Source organism: Anolis carolinensis, chromosome 2 (assembly GCF_035594765.1).
Source record: "Anolis carolinensis isolate JA03-04 chromosome 2, rAnoCar3.1.pri, whole genome shotgun sequence".
In the NCBI taxonomy this organism is placed as follows: domain Eukaryota; kingdom Metazoa; phylum Chordata; class Lepidosauria; order Squamata; family Dactyloidae; genus Anolis; species Anolis carolinensis.
Genome location: NC_085842.1, coordinates 101,895,014 through 101,912,765, shown reverse-complemented (window position 1 = coordinate 101,912,765; position 17,752 = coordinate 101,895,014). Strand labels below are relative to the sequence as shown.

The following is a 17,752-nucleotide window of genomic DNA, read 5'->3' as shown; positions in this document are numbered from 1 at the left end:
TGTAACACTGCAATTATCATTTCGCCTTGCCTTTCATGCATGGCACAAAAAGGAATTAGATGGTTACCAATGATAGAAACGTGTTTACAGGGAAATTAAAGTGTACAGGTAGGACCTGTTGCAATGGGGAGTGTGGCTGATCTGGGGCCCATCTATTCTGTTCAGATCTCTCCCACTGACTTTCTTGCATTACCTTCCAACAGTCAGCATCCCATGACTACTGAGCCTGCTTAGTTCTCATTATCCTGTTTGAGACTCCCCCCCCCCCAAAAAAAAATGGAGAAGACAAACTGAAATGTGTTCTTGAACAGTAAGGAGGGGACATGTTTGTGCCCAACCCTCACGACACTGACACCTCAGATTCCCCTGTTGATGTCTATAACTAGTGCTCTGTTCCATTACTAAGGTCATTTTAAAATAGCCTTTCAAGTATGCACCCAGAGATGACCTGTCCAGGCACAGAGAATTTCGCCTATACTTTTTTTATACCTATGGTTTGCTTGCTTTTCCTTTTCTAACCACTCTATTTCATTCCACTTCCAACCTGCAGGGCTCTTTCACACAATGCAATTATTGTGTTAGGATTCCATTCACCTTTGTTTTTCTGACTTGTGTAATCCCAAGACTGGTTGTTGTTGTTGTTGTTGTTGTTGTTGATGATGATGATGATGATGATGATGATGATGTTTTTATTGTATGCCTTTGAGTCATTTTCAGTTTATGGACACACCAAAGGCAAACCTGTCATGGGGGGGTTTCTTCGCCTTCCTCTGAAGCTAAGAGAGTGTGACTTGTCAAAGGTCATTCAGTGTAACCTTTGACAAGTGTGACCAGTGACAGGGCTGACTGAGGATCCAAATCGTAGTCCTCAGACTGTCGTTCAATGCTCAGAGCACTACAACATGTTGGCAGTTGAGGAAGGAGCATTTAGACTTCTAAGCCAGAGATCTCTCTAGTTCAGGGGTCCCCAAACTTTTAAAGTGGAGGGCCAGTTCATGGTCCCTCAGACTGTTGAGGGGCTGAATTATCATTTGAAAAAAAATATGAACAAATTCCTATGCACACTGCACATGTCTTATTTGTAGTGCAAAAAAAAACAACAACAGAAGCAACAATGAAAGAACAACACAATATTTAAAAATAAAAACAATTTAAACCAACATAAACCTGTCAGGATTTCAATGGGAAGTGTGGGCCTGCTTCTGGCCAATGAGATAGTCAAGTTAATTAAGATTGTTGTTGTTGTTGTGTGCCTTTAAGTCATTTCAGACTTTGGGCAAGCCTAAGTCTAAAACTGAGAGTGGGGGCCAGGTAAAAGACCTTGGAGGGCCGCATCCGGCCCCCGGGCTTTAGTTTGGGGACCCCTGCTCTAGTTAGTCTCATCAATCTACAAATGCCAGGATTCCATAGGATGCAGACATGGCAATTAAAGCAGAATCATAATACTATAATTGTGTGGGGCAGTCTGCTGGCGAAGAAGGATATTAGTTGAGGCAATCCAGAGGTTGTTTTGGGGAACAGAAGTGTGAAAGCCTCTACATACAGTAAAATATGTCACATTTTTTATGCCAAAAAACAACCTGAAAGATATTTCTTTTGAATGTAAAGATTGTATACAAAAGAGATTATTACTATTAAGCTTAATTGACGGAGAGCCAGAAGAACACTGGGCTGAAGCCAGGGACATTGTCAGGAGGGAAAGTAGAAGGACATGATCTGCAGCCAAAAGGGAAAAGAACCCTCCATGGATGGCAGATGAAACCCTTTGAGCAGTTAAGGATAGACAAAAAGTGAAAATAAAGAGGGACAGAAATAGTCAGAACCCTGATTGCAACCATTCAGAAATTTGTGTTCAGGGATAAACAGATCTACTATAATAATCAGTGCAGAGAAATGGAAGGCGACAAAAGGGAAGAACAAGAGACCTTTTCCACAAGCTCCAAGAAACCAAAGGGAAATTTAAACCAAGAGTGGGGATGCTCTATGGCTGGCAAGGGAGCACATTACATGACCAAGTGGAAACAAAAAGATAATGGAAACAACACACAGTAGAACTACATAAAGGAAACAAATTAATATAAGCAAGAAGCATATGAAGATGATGAATTTTTGAAAGTGAGATGGAAGCTGCACTCAGAAGACTTTGGGAGAACTAAATCACCAAGAACTAGATGGCATATCAATACAGCTGCTCCAAGAAATAGAGACAGAATATACTACAATTCTAACTAAAAGCTGTCAACAAGAATAGAAAATAAAATAATCACCCACAGATTGGAAATGTTTTGTCCCCAAGAAAGAAAGAAACATTAATAAGACGATTGCTGTATTAATTTCCCATGCAAGCAAGGCCATGCTAAAAATTCTACAACAAAGGTTTTTACCATATATAAAGTGTGAAATGATAGATGTGCAAGTTGGGTTCAGGAAAGAAAGAAGCACTAGGGATCACACCGCAAACATTTGTTGGTTAATGGAATGCACCAAATAATTTCAAAAGAAAATCACCCTTTGTTTCATAGACTATAGCAAAACCTTTGACTGTGTAGATCATAAAGAACTGGACTGTTCTTAATTAAATGGGTGTTCCACAACATTTGTTATTGTGATGTGTAACTTTAAAGGACAGAATATTGAGGCACAGGATGATTTCCAATTGGCAACAGAGATATTTTATATATTTAAAATGGTGTCTATTTTTTTAAAAATTAAGGACACATGAACATCTGATGAAGCATGATGCTTAATGAAAGAATGCAATTTGAATTAAAAATTATGTTACAACTGACTTTTGTTCTTCTTTGGTATCTAAATTTTAGTGTGAAGCCTACCTTGGGTAAAATAGTAATGGTATTTTTTCAATAACTCTCATACTTTCTTCCCTTTTTCTAGGACAAATGTCTCAGAATAGCCTTCCTTAAGCATAGGGCCTCAGATATTGAAGTCCACTGGTACCCTCACCTCCAACCATGCTGTATGAGGATGATGGAATTCGTAGTGCAACATCCAGGGACTAAAGTTTGGGAAAGGCTAGTCTACTAGCCACCTCACATATATTTGGGGTATCTTTGGCCACTTCTACACTGTCATATAAAATGCAGATTATCTGCTTTGAACTGGATTATATGGCAGTGCAGACTCAGATAATCCAGTTTAAAGCAGATGTGGATTATTTGCTTTGATATTCTGGATTATATGGCAGTGTAGAAGGGACATCTGTCCTCTCTCTCATGCTAACTGACAGCTACATAAATAACTTAGTTTTTGATCACCCGGGTTTAAGTATCATTAGTCCATGGGTGGTATTTAGCCTTGTATCTAATTTACATCTTCTCTTAAAGAGGCAATCAGATTCACTGTTGGACTAGATGTGAGTAATTTAACACATACATTTTAATGCATATAAGATCTATCTTATATGTTTGCAGAAGGTTCCGGTGATTGAGATTTGGAGGTGCATTTTGTGTTAGATGGTCCTATATCTCCTCAATCATGCGTCCAGATAACTGTCGGATATTCAAGTGGAGCCAATGTCCAGATCAGTTTTCAGACACTTGGTTTCTGCATCAGTTGCATGAGTAGCTGGAAAACAGGATGTAGCCACAGCAACTAATGTCATAGTAATATTCAGCAGTGTGTGCGAAAAAGACCTTGGAGTCCTCGTGGACAACAAGTTAAACATGAGCCAACAATGTGATGCGGCTGCTAAAAAAGCCAACGGGATTCTGGCCTGCATCAATAGGGGAATAGCGTCTAGATCCAGGGAAGTTATGCTCCCCCTCTATTCTGCCTTGGTCAGACCACACCTGGAATACTGTGTCCAATTTTGGGCTCCACAGTTGAAGGGAGATGTTGACAAGCTGGAAAGCGTCCAGAGGAGGGCGACTAAAATGATTAAGGGTCTGGAGAACAAGCCCTATGAGGAGCGGCTTAAAGAGCTGGGCATGTTTAGCCTGCAGAAGAGAAGGCTGAGAGGAGACATGATAGCCATGTACAAATACGTGAAGGGAAGTCATAGGGAAGAGGGAGCAAGCTTGTTTTCTGCTGCCCTGCAGACTAGGACACGGAACAATGGCTTCAAACTACAGGAAAGGAGATTCCACCTGAACATCAGGAAGAACTTCCTCACTGTGAGAGCTGTTCGGCAGTGGAACTCTCTCCCCCGGACTGTGGTGGAGGCTCCTTCCTTGGAGGCTTTTAAGCAGAGGCTGGATGGCCATCTGTCGGGGGTGCTTTGAATGCGATTTCCTGCTTCTTAGCAGGGGGTTGGACTAGATGGCCCATGTGGTCTCTTCCAACTCTACTATTCTATGATTCTATGATTCTATGATTCAAATGACCCAATTGTGACAAACCTACACAGGGCTGCTTGAAGAGTGTTTAAAAGTTTCAGCGGGTTGAGTCAGACTTGGTACTGTCTTTTTTGTAGATCAAGTTGTGCTAAGTCGCCTGGATCATTGCCCCCTCTCCATCCCTGAATAGCAGGATATAAATATTTTAATAAATAATTTCACTAGCAATGTTTCCATGGAGTTGTCCTGTTTACCATGCTGACTGGGAGAGCTGTAATCCAAAAGTAACGATTCCAAGCTTGGTTCACAAAGTACAAAAGCATTTAGATTCTTTTGCTAGTAGGATTTTGTGTCCTCCCAGGCTTGGGAAGAGTTTAAAACTATTACTACTTTGCTTTGACTATTTTTGTCCCCAGTCAAAATATAGCCAGCAAAAAAGATGTAGCCTCTACATGCATCAACCTACTCTCCAAGGCTGTCATAAGGTCCATCTACACTGCAGAATGAATGCAATTTGACACCACTTTGACTGCCATGGTTCAATGCTATAGAATCATGGGAGATGTAGTTTGCTGAAGCACCAGCACTATTTGACAGATAAAACAAAAGACCTTCTAAAACTACAACTCCCTTTATTTCATGTCAGGAGCCACTTGAGAAACTGCAAGTTGCTTCTGGTGTGAGAGAATTGGCCGTCTGCAAGGACGTTGCCCAGGGCACGGCCGGATTTTTTTTGATGTTTTTATCATCCTTGTGGGAGGCTTCTCTCATGTCCCCGTATGGAGCTGGAGCTGATAGAGGGAGCTCATCCACACTCTCCCCGGGTGGGTTTCGAACCTGGCAGCTTTCAGATCAGCAACCCAACCTTCAAGTCAGAAGGCTTTAATCCACTATGTCACCGGGGGCTCCTACAACTCCCATGATCCCATAGCATTAGCCATGGCAGATAAAGTAGTGTCAAACTGCATTAATTCTACATTGTAAATGCACTTGTAAATAGCACCTTTAAAATCTCAAGAAAGATGCAGTTTTCTGGCTCTCCATTGTCACCTGCTTTTATGCCTGATGAAGAAACCTCTGGGCTTCCAAAGCTTGCTTAATATATTCTGCATTTTTGATTTGCCTAATGAAGATGTAACCATAATGTATAGGATTTTGTTGTCTTTGTGTTGTGGTTTTAACTCTTCTGACTTTCTGCATACATATATTTGATGCTGTGCTGGCACTTCTTCGGTTTGTATATTGTGTGGGGCTCTTTGCCGTGATTTAAATTAGACCACCCAACAACCTGGAGAAATGAGTTTTAATGGGGCGTTAAATAGATTGATGGAGGAGCTACAGTGGCCTGCGCCAAGGGGAGAAAAGTGGCTCTGGAATGGCCTGTTAGAGGGGCATTCAAATCGGGGTCAGTGTGCTGTGATGCAAAACCCAGGCTGGGTGACCGGAGGTGGCAGCAAAAGGCTCATTTGTTGGCAATTAGGCTTGGTCGTGTGAATCAGAAACCCCAACGCTTGAGCCTTTTGTTTCTTCAGGAGGGCTGAGGTGGCTTTGTTTAAAAAAAAAAAAGCTACGTATTGCGACTCCCAGCCAGTTGGAAGGCCTGCAGAAACTCTCTTCCAGAGGGGATGGTACAAAAGGAGAGGTTGGAAATAGTGAAACCTGATCATGTGCCTCGGAGGAGCCTCTGCTTCACAGTCGAAGTCCCCTCGTGCTTAGTTTTAAGGGGAACCGCCAAAACAGGGGTCTAGTACTGCTTTGGAAGCAGACTGAAGGAACCAAGTTGGTAGGATAATCTTTTATAGACTCAGGGTGCATCTACACTGTAGTACAAATGCCGTTTGACCCCACTTGAACTGCCATGGCTCAATGCTATGGTATCCTTGGAATTGTGATTTGGTGATGAATCAGCCCTCTTTGGTAGAGAAGCTGAAAGACTATAAAACTACAACTCCAGGATTCCAAAGCATTGGGCCAGAGCAGTTAAAGCCGTGACATGCTGCATTAATTCCACCCGCAGTCTAGGAAAGCTTAAGCTAACAACTTTATCTTAGGGTGCATCTACATCAGACATGGGCAAACTTCGACCCTCCGGGTATTGTGGACTCCAGCTGTTAGGAATTGTGGGAGTTGGAGTACAAAACACCTGGTGGGCTGAAGTTTGCTCATGCCTGGTCTACATGGTACTGTTAACACAGTTTGACACTACTTGCTATGGCCTAATGATATGGAATCATGGGAGTTGCAGTTTTACAAGTTCTTCATTCATTTTACAGTGTGAATGCACCCAGGGGCCCTGTATAATGCAGTGTCATAATGTTGTTAAACTGTCTTCCGAACCTGCATTATTTTGGATTGTGGATTCACCCTCAGTCTAGAGTGTTACGAGATCCCTTTGAAGATTGATATTCCAGACTAACAGAACTGTGTTTTTCAATTCTACCACTACAACAAGGGAAATTAATGGGCTGTGCTTGGTTTTACTCTTTTCGCATTGTCTTCACGCATATGTCCCTGTCATGAGCAAAAGGTAATGATTTCAGTCAATTTTGGGGGGGGGGGGGTACTTTTTTTAGCGAATCATGAAGAGTAGTTCCATAACACAAAATAATTTAGAATCAGGCTCCATCGATAAACAACAGTAGACACTCAAGGCAGATAAACTTCAGTGAACACTCATGGGGATTTAGTTAACCAGTTGAAATTAATAAGTAAACCAAGTTTTTTTAAACCTGAAAATTTTCGGGGGGGGGGGGGGTTTGAACCCTTAACCTCCCCCCCCCCTTGACTACAGCCCTGGTTTCAGTCTGTCTTGCAATTCACCCCCATGGACTGCGGTGGCTCAATGCTGTGGAACTATGAGAGGTGTAGTTTGGTGAGGGGCCAGCACTCTTTGGCAGAGAAGACAAAACTTGTAAAAAGATGACTTACCATACATGATTCTATAGTATATCCACTGCAGTTAAAGTAGTGTCAGATTGCATTGATTCTACAATGTAGAAAGTAGATTTTTTGATGTTTTATAGAACATTTCCAATTTTTTCCACACAAAAGGGGGTTAGGAAAGTCAAGGGGGAAGAATAAGAAGAGAATAAAGAAGGTGGATGTAGTGAAGTTATTATTAGTGAATTAAGTCTTTACAAATATCTAGTGTGGGCAGAGGGAGGGGATTGGAGGGAGAGGGGGAACATTGTACAAAGATAAAATTGATATTTTGTCAAAGGCTTTCATGGCCAGAATCACTGGATTGCTGTGAGTTTTCTGGTCTGTATGGCCATGTCCCAGAAGCATTCTCTCCTGACGTTTCACCCACATCTATGGCAGGCATCCTCAGAGGTTGTTCATTTTCATGGTGTCCTCCTTTCTGTTGAAATTGTCCACATGCTTGTGGATTTCAATCGCTTCTCTGTGTGTGTAGTCTGACATGGTGGTTGTTAGAGTGGTCCAGCATTTCTGTGTTTTCAAATACTGGCTACCACTATTAAAAAAACTCTAAAATCAGGACAATAAATAAAGAACACCACTCAGAAAACAGAGGAATTCCTGACATGAAACAATCAGGGCCTGCTAACACCTTCCAACAAAGGAGTCCCTCAGGCAGGAATCAGTCAGACCTTGAAGCTGCAAGGCCATTCAGTGCTAATCAAGGTGGCCATTTGCAACATTCACACTTGCCTCAAGCAAACAAGAGTTCTTTCTCTCACCCTGGACCTTCCACAGATATATAAACCCCACTTGCATAGTTTCCAGTATACCTCACAACCTCTGAGGATGCCTGCCGTACATGTGGGCAAAACGTCAGGAGAGAATGCTTCTGGAACATGGCCATATAGCCCAGAAAACTCACAGCAACCCAGTTAAAATTTATACATCTATTTCTTCATATCAGTTACAGTTAGACATATTATCCAAGAGAGGAGAAATGTTGCCCTCTAATTTTGAGTTTGATCTTTGTATCTTTTTGTATTATCCTATGTTCTTCCTGTCTTCTCCCCCAGCTCTTCACCATTAAAAGTTCATTGTTATTAATCTTATGAGATTGCTTTAAATCTTTTATCTAATTTTAGTTATTACCTAATAAATCTGTTAAATTTGATCTGTTAGCAAATTAGTATTTTGTAGGCAAACATTTACTATGTGTCACTATCCTCCTTTCTTCCCTTTTTAAACATTACACAAAATTTATTTATTTCTATATAAACAATCCAGATTTAATTAGGATATACTAACATATCAATTATCTAAAATATCTTAAATTTAATGTAACTAAGTAGATAGATAGATAGATAGATAGATAGATAGATAGATAGATAGATAGATAAGGTAAAAGTAAAGGTTTTCCCCTGACATTAAGTCTAGTCGTGTCCGACTCTTGGGGGTGGTGCTCATCTCCATTTCTAAGCCAAACAGCCGGCGTTGTCCGTAGACACCTCCAAGATCATGCGGCTGGTATGACTGCATGGAGTGATGTTACCTTCTTGCCAGAGCAGTACCTATTGATCTACTTACATTTGCATGTTTTTGAACTGCTAGGTTGGCAGAAGCTGGGGCTAACAGTGGGAGCTCACCCTGCTCCCCAGATTCGAGCCATCAACCATTCGGTCAGTGGAACTCTCTCCCCAGGGCTGTGGTGGAGGCTCCTTCTTTGGAGGCTTTTAAGCAGAGGCTGGATGGCCATCTGTCGGGGGTGTTTTGAATGAGATTTCCTGCTTTTTAGCGGGGGGTTGGACTGGATGGCCCATGAGGTCTCTTCCAACTCTACTATTCTATGATTCTATAACAGCTCAGTGGGGCTCCCTGATAGATATGATAATAGTAATGTTTTTAGCCAAAGTCTCTCAAGATTATAGTTTTTTTTTCCGCATCCTTTCTATAGTGTAGAATTAGTGCAGTGTGACACTGGCCTTAACCAACATGGTAACATTCTGGAATTTGCAGTTTAGGGAAGGCCATTTAGCATTCTCAACCACACAGCCCTTGGGCACCATTAAGTTATAGGCATGGCATTAAAGTGAAATAATAGTGCTATAACAGTGTAGTGTGATATCGAAGTCTGTGAGAGTTTGAGACCACTTTAATTGCCATGGTTCAAGACTATGGGAGTTGCAGTTTCACTAGGCAATTAGCCTTCCTGGTGCCTCAGCAAACTACAGATCCCAGGATTCCATAGCCTTGAGCCATGGCAGTTAAAGCGGTCCCAAACTGCGTTCATTCCACAGTGTAGACCTGCCTTTGCGCAGGCAGAATCGGGAAAAGAGGGGACTTTTATGCTGACACCTTGGAGCCAGAGCCTCCCATGTCATTGGCTGGCAGGCGATAAAAGTCCCCGGCCTTATTAATACTAAGCGGAGAGCTACTATGAGTGGAGTCTGTGTTAGTGAATGGCCGACTTCCCCCCCCCAAACCTGCTTAGCAAGGGCTCAGGTGGCGGCGCCTTCGTTTGCTTATTCTAGGTAAGACCCGCTTTGGTGCCTTCCCTCGCGTCTGGCTCTCACGTGTCTGGAGCAACAGTCTACACTAGGACTATCTTTGCGGAACTGGACCGCTTTAGAGGAACGGTGCATTCATCTCTGGTTCCTCTGCATGCAAGGTGCTGGGCTACAGCCCTCGACTATAAGTAAGCACCATTTCTAAGGATAACTCATTGAACTTGAGCCGACTTAACTTCTGCAGGTAGTTGTTTGGATTATGCTGTTAGTTTTGCATGGGGGGCAGTGAAATCCTATTTTTTAGGAAATGTCCAGATAGCTATTAGTTCTATTATTATTTATTATATCTAAATCCCTCTTTTTCTCTATTAAAAGAGACCTAAAGTTGCTATTCTGTTGACTACTCCTATTATCTCTTTTGAGTTTTCTGTGTATCATTATCAAAGTGTAATTATACTGGGGGGGGGGTGTCCATATTAGAGAATGAATGCAGTTTGACATCACTTTTGACTGCTATGACTCACTTCTATGGGATCCGAGGAATTGTCGTTTGGTGAAGCATCTGCACTGTTTGGCAGAGAAGTCCAAAGACCTTGTCAAACTACAACTCCTGTGATTCCATTGCATTGAGCCATGAAGGTTGATGGCAGTGTCAAGCTGCATGAATTCTACAGTGTAGATCAGGCATGGGCAAACTTCAGCCCTCCAGGTGTTTTGGACTTCAACTCCTACAATTCCTAACAGCTGGTAGGCAGTTAGGAATTGTGAGAATTGGAGTCCAAAACACCAGGAGGGCCAAAGTTTGCCCATGCCTGGTGTAGATGCACCCTTAGTACTGCTTTTTCTTTGTGATGAAATGCCAGGTTTTTTCATTTTATGTATACCTTTTGCAAAGTCTCACATTCTGGCTCTGGTGAACTTTGCAAAAGTTTCATTTGGGCATAGGTGGTATTTAATTTTAGGAATAACATTCAACCTTTGAAGGTGAGATGCTAAGATCTGGTCCTGGTGTCATTTTTCTTGAATGTGGTCTGCAAAGGATGGTGATGTTGATGATGATTCATTATTAAATTTGAGTATATAAGAAGCTCCTGTAGCTTACTTGCAACATCTGTTTTCAAAAGGAGGGGGGAAATTACTTCAATTTCACCTGAAAGATTTCCCCAATAATTTGATCTCTTTGCGGAATGTATGACCTCATGGCACCTACTTTAGGTTCTCCTGTGAAAGGAAGACAACGTACTGTACTTACATATATATAGCAGCAAAACAGCTGATCTGGAACCCTGTAGAAGGAAAACAGCTGGTGGGAGGGCTTTCAAGGGGGAAAGGCAAGTGGGGCAGAAAGGGTTAGCCACCCCACCCACTGCAGCTTCTCTCAGGCCCCGTCCAGACAATTGAATAAAATCCCACATTTTCTGCTTTGAAGGAATATATGGCAGTGTGGACTCAGATATCCCAGTTCAAAGCAAATAATGTGGGCTTTCCTGCCTTGACATTCTGGGTTATATGGCTGTGAGGAAGGGCTCTCACTCAACCTTGTCTTGAGCCTACATTGTGTGTTTTTATATGGAAAGGTTATAGTTTTCTTGTATATTTACAGTAGAGTCTCACTTATCCAACATAAATGGGCCGACAGAACATTGGATAAACAAAAATGTTGGATAATAAGGAGGGATTAAGGAAAAGCCAATTAAATGTCAAATTACGTTATGATTTTACAAATTAAGCACCAAAACATCATGTTTTACAACATATTGACAGAAAAAGCAGTTCAATACACTGTAATGTTATATAGTAATTACTGTATTTACAAATTTAGCACCAAAACATCGCAATGTATTGAAAACATTGACTACAAAAACATTGCCTACTAACAAATTGACTACAAATAAAGATAGAATTGCATAAAATGAATTTAGAGTAACAACATTGTTGAAAATTAAATCTGTAAAAAGTTCAGTCCTTGCTGCCTAGAGAAACAGCTGTGGATCCGGGTGGCAGGCAGACTGCGTTGGATAATCCAGACTATTGGAAAAGCGAATGTTGGATAAGTGAGACTCTACTGTACTTGCAAGAAAATTATATCCTTTCTATATGAAAAAAACATTACTTGCCATACAAGTAATTTCCCAGTAACATGTATGGTAGGTTGTATTGGGTGGCCAATTTTTCTTTTTTCTTTTTTGCTCAGATTGTAAATCAGAATTCTCTCATGTTTTGGGGATGTATAAAATATATTCTGATGTATATTAAAATCACTTTGTTCTATCTGGACATACTCTTTTGTAGGCAGTTATGGATAAGTCTCAGCAGTAGTTCAACAACTCCCACCGTGGCCAGTGTGTTCTAGCGATACTACTGCAAAGGTCAGCATATTCATATAATGTGGACATGTGGCTGACCGGATCTCCCAGTATGAGCCTGCCTGGGCCCTAATGCCATTAGGTCAGGCCCTTCTCTCAAGATGTATCAGCACTATAGAAGTAATGCAATTTGACACCACTTTAACTGGCATGGCTCAGTGCTATGGAGATTTGTAGTTTGGTGAGGCAGCAATACTCTTTGACAGAGAAGGCTGAAAACCTTGTAAAACGATAACTTCCATGATTCCATAACTCTGAGCCATGGCAGTTAAAGTGATACCAAACTGCATGAATTCTATCAGTGGTTCTCAACCTGTGGGTCCCCAGGTGTTTCCAACTGCTAGGTTGGCAGAAGCTGGAGCTAACAGCGGGTGCTCACTCCGCTCCCCGGGTTTGAACCTGGGACCTTTTGGTCTGCAAGTTTAGCAGCTCAGCGCTTTAACACACTGAGCCACCGGAGGCTCCCTAATAAGACTATACCTTGTATTTATAACTATAGACAAGTTTGGAAAATTCACATAGTATATTCAAGAAGATCCATTGATATATTAACGTCAGGGATGGGCGCACTTTGATTTTTCTGAGTCTATTTTGTGTTTGAGATCCATGAACCAGAGTGTGGAGTAAAGATACATACTTAAAATGAAAGAATTTTTATCTGAACTGAACAAACAGAGTCTTTCCAAATCAAAATCTAACTTTTCTCAGTTTGGACAGTACAGTGAAATGGGTGAGGAATTGATTTGTTGTCATTAAGTAATTCAGAGACAGAAACCCCAGCTGATCTATTGTAAATAATTCATAGATTTATTAGGGATTCAGATCTACTTTCTGGTTTAAAAAATATTGCAACAATCTAAGTCTAAAGCCTTTCACTAGCTTGCACTGGAACATTTTGTGCATTTCAGTATTGTTTTAGATTTCTGGCTGCTGGGCTTATGCTAAAAATTTCAAGGCTATTTTCTGACCCACAAAAGCCAGAGGCTTATCTTGTAATGAAGGGGGAACTGGTGATGAGCTCTCTGCCATCTGTTCATTATGCATTCCTTCTAGTTCCACGCAAATTGTGACGCCTCTGTAGCAAAGCTAGAAGAGACAGCGAGTTCAACAGTTGTCACTAGTATTTCCTGTACTGGGCAAGTAATCATGGTCATTTGGAGACCTAAATGATGGTAAACCACTGTATTGTGTATTGAGGTTTTAGATAATTTAATGGGCAAGATGTGTCTTTTACTGGTGACTATGGGTGTCAGGCGGTAGAAGCTCATTTCCATTAATTTCAGTAGGCAAGGGTTTATTTTGTGCTTAAATGACACCTAGATTAATAGGAGACAGCCTTTCGCCCTGAAGGATCATGGGCAAGTATGTGTATGGTATGTGTGTTAAAACACAGATGCATGCTGACAATAGCTTTCAGTGTCAGCATTCACTAGTTTATCTCAGAAGAGCTGAACATTCAAACAATGTTTAAGACACAGCTTGTAAAAATAACAATCAAAAGAAAAGCAGGGGATTTTTTCAAGGATACATTAGATACCAAATACCCTGTTTGAATGGGGTTTGGATTCTTTTATCCATTGGTTCCCTTCTAATTTGATGAAATCTACCTAACCATTGTGCTATGCCATTTATTTTATGTTTTATTTGTATTGTTTTCCTAAAGGGATTATCTTCATCAAGAGAGCCAGGGGCTGTGTTCCACCCAGGAACTTAGCCAGCAAAATTTATCATCTTACTCTTACCAGCCACCTACTCAAAACCTATTGCCATCTTCTAAAGCGCAGGACCATTGTGAAAGCGTCCCTATGAGTGTCAGTAACCTCCCATCTGTGTCCTCTATGTATCAACCCAGCATGTTTAATTATGAACGTCCAAAACACTTTATCCAGTCTCAGAATACATATCAAGGGAAGCCGCAGCCGCCAGGACCAGACACCTCCACTGCGCTCCCCAGCAGGCCAACTAAGCAGTCCTCCATCCTAATCCAGCCTTGTAACCCTAACGAGAAGAAGTTCTCTTCCTCTTCATCGCTGAGTTCGCCAATCTCACTCTCCTCGCCTTCATATAGTGCTTCATTTCCCGTAACACCCGCCTCCGCGCAGTCTCCTGCTAGCTCAACATCTGGGCAGAGGATTTCATCCATGCATAACCAGTCCCCTGCAGCCTTCCTTTGCTCCGTGTTGCCCTCCCACTTTGAGTATAGTAGCCAAGGTTCACCCTCGGTGGAATCAAAGTAAGTATGTTTTTCCCTTGCTTTCAACTGTGTGTATGTCCAGCTTTTGAAACCCTCCCAGTGTGGTGCAACAAGTGTGTCCCCTCCACATCCTGTCTCATTCTGGGTATACTGTATTCAGCCTAAGTGTTGGATACAGCCATAGGAGGGGAAGTCAAGAGGTGGGTATTTTGAGTGCCCTTCGTTGTAAGAAGTCTCCTTCATTTGGGTCTCTTTTCTCCCTCAAATGATAAAAGATGGGAGGAATTTGGCACCTAATATTTCCAAAACCTAAAATGAGAAAAAGCAAAATCCGGCCAAAATTTTGAAAAAATTGCAGTCACAAAGCACCAAATGCATAAAATATGAATTCTCTTCACCATGGCTTCTTTAAAAAGAGCAGTTGTCTAATCTTAAGGAGCAAACATGGTAAAAGCCATGTCTGTTCAGGGTTTCTTTGATTTAAAACAACAACAACCGTGTTTTAACACAAATAAATATGTTTGGTTTCATGCCTGTTGTTTTTTTTTAAAGAAAAAAATCAGGACACAACCATATGCTTAAAAGCATCTGATCTGTATTTTCACCTAAGTTGTTTAGATAGTCTAACCTATCTAAACAACTTAGCTGCAATCCTAAGGAGTTGCACATGTTATATACAATATATGGTGTGATTTACTTCTCTGCAGACATATCCTCTTTAATGCTGTTAAGTCTGACAGTGTTAAGCTGGTTTTACTCCCAAGTGAGTGAGTAATACTTAGGATTTCAGCTTCAGCAATTCTTCCTCTTAGAGCAGAGATCCCAGTTTGGCATCCTATAAATTAATCTACAATTCCTGTAATTCCTGGCTGGTGCTAAAGGAGTTGTAGTTCAACATCTCTGAAGGCTGGGCTAGGCCTCCTCACTTTGTTTCTTCTATATGACCCAAATCCTATTCCTGATCCCAACTAGAATACAGTAGTCCTATTGAATCAATGGAATTTTTCTGTGTTACTTATCCATTCAAGAACAGATTCAGTTGATGTATTCTCATTGGGACTGGTCAATAGGATTCATATTTTCTTATTATTTAGTCCAGAATGGAAATATTCAATGGTTTCAATGCAAGATCCTATTCCTACATGGCACACATTGCTTCTCTGAACTTTTTTTTTCTCAGAATAGGAGAAAAGCAAATGGAATTCTTGTTGTGGAAAATGGAAGAAGGGTTTTTTCTCACCTCTTAAAACCTTTGAAATGTTTAATGAAAGCCAACTTTCCTGAAACATGAGCTAGGTAACGCTTGGAAAAAGTGTGTGTGCGCATTCAGAATAGGAATTATTCCAATTGTTGCCTAGCTCATGTTTCAGGAACTTGCTGGTACTTCACAGGCCAAGAACGTTCAAACTGCTCTTGTTCTTCCTGCTCTGCAGTGAAAAGTAATTATACCCCATTCTTTATAATTCTGTATAATGCTTGAGGGGCACAGAGGACTAATGGAAGAGGGAATGTATCATAACAACAATAGGACTGAAAACACTCATGCTGTTCTCTTTCATGCATACTCACAGAAAAAGAGAGACTTGGGCATATCAATATGATTTCTCTTGAGGGAATTCAGGGGCAGGTGTTACATATTTCTAGGAGAAACATTACAATAAAATGTGGACACTATATTTCATAATATTTTCCCCACAGAATTTTTCATGTTTTAGCCAAGCATCTTGTGAAGCAAGAGAATCTTTATCTATCTCCAATATCATGACTGTAGTTCCAATTGCCTAAAATTAAGCTTGACTGCAACCAGTGAAACTTGATCATAATTGTAGATAAACATATATATGAACTGAAAGTCTGATAAGATATAGAACAGTGGTTCTCAACCTGCGTCCCCAGATATTTTTGGCCTACAACTCCCAGAAATCCCAGCCAGTTTACCAGCTGTTAGGTTTTCTGGGAGTTGAAGGCCAAAATCATCTGGGGACTTCAGGTTGAGAACCACTGACATAGAGAAAAAACGGTTGATTCGGACTGGAGCAGATACGTATGCAGATTTTCTGTGCCATCCTGCTGTAAGATTAATTTGTTGTATTCTGTGCACACACAAAGATTGCTGTTAGAATTGCTAGCAAGATATTAACCAAAATTGCTGGCAACTAAGGACTGAATCCAATTTCCTTTTAGAGTAGACTAACTGAATCAATGGGCATATGTTACTGTTGACTTCCAAAGCTTCCATTGATTCAATGTATCTTCTGCCCTGTATAAGGCAGCCGGTCCCCCTCATTGTCCTGCTCTCTCCTCCAGCTCAGGAGTATTCTGTCTAAGTATTTCCTTGTCTCTCCATCATTAAGATGGCTAGGGTGAAGTTCTGTTTTGGCCAGGCTTCTTGGCAGTAAGATAGGTTTTATAGACCACTGCTTGTTTCTGGGTTTTTTTTTCTCATAAAGGGAATTCCGTAATTCTTACCAAAGTATAGCAGTGAGGTATATCCGTGTGTATGTGCCTTCCAAACTATAAAAAATAATCAGTGTTTCCATTGAGGCAACAGACCATGCATCTTATACTTTGCAATCTTAATTAGCAAAGCATATGGAAAATAAGGAATGACCCAGTTCTACAGCTCAGTTGTTTGTATTTGTAAGCCTTAATTACTTGCCTCTATAGTGATATATTCATTTCATGTAATGGTCTGAGCATTGGAAACAACTTAAAAGCACACAGCAACAACAAATTTATGCCAACACGGTAAACCATATAGAGGTTTTTCTATGTTGTATTGATGGTAGCCATATCGCACATCAGCTGAAGAGCCAGACACATATTTGTTGGAATTATCCTTAGTGTCAAGTTTTATGTTATGCTGAAATAATTTCTGTCTTCTTTTGTTTAAATTAGCAGTTATTCAAAGCCTATGTATAAGAAACAAACCAGCAGCCCCAGGCAAGTGCAAAAGACCTCTGACAGAGAGATACAAGGAACTAAAGACGCCCTCATTCAAGATTTGGAAAGGAAACTACGATGTAAAGATAACCTTCTCCATAACGGGAACCAGGTAAGAAGATGTAAATATCACTGGCCAAGGGGAACTAGCAATTTAGCAATTGAACTGGCTCGCCTCAGTCTTGGTTTCCAAATGTTTTCATGCCTTAAAACAAGAGCAGAAATCATGCAGACTTATATGTGTTCTTAGGCCCTGTCTACACTGCCATATAAAATCCAGATTATATGCTTGGAATTGGATTATATGGCAATGCAGACTCAGATAATCCAGTTCAAAGCAGATAATGTGGATTATCTGCTTTGATAATCTGGATTATGTGGCGGTGTAGAAGGGGCCTTAGACTCCCAGCAGCCTTGGCCAGCATAGCCAATAGTGAGGAATGCTGGGTGCTACAATCCAGCAACCTAGTTTTGAAAACAGCTTTAAGCCAATTTAGCGATTTAAGGCTGATGTGTGTGTGAGAGAAGGAG

The 17,752-nt window shown here is 41.0% G+C and overlaps 1 protein-coding gene across 18 annotated transcripts in view; it reads left to right on the top strand.

The window, feature by feature from the left end:
- myot (myotilin) overlaps positions 1–17,752 on the top strand; it is a 65,928-nt gene that overhangs the window by 36,141 nt on the left and 12,035 nt on the right. For 4 of the 18 annotated variants that reach the window (XM_062970320.1, XM_062970318.1, XM_008104874.3 and 1 more), the window contains 2 exons: positions 13,748–14,317; positions 17,177–17,333. In XM_062970320.1, the coding sequence (XP_062826390.1) occupies positions 13,748–14,317; positions 17,177–17,333 (727 nt within the window). The other 14 variants (XM_062970323.1, XM_062970322.1, XM_008104880.3 and 11 more) reach the window with 12 other exon arrangements.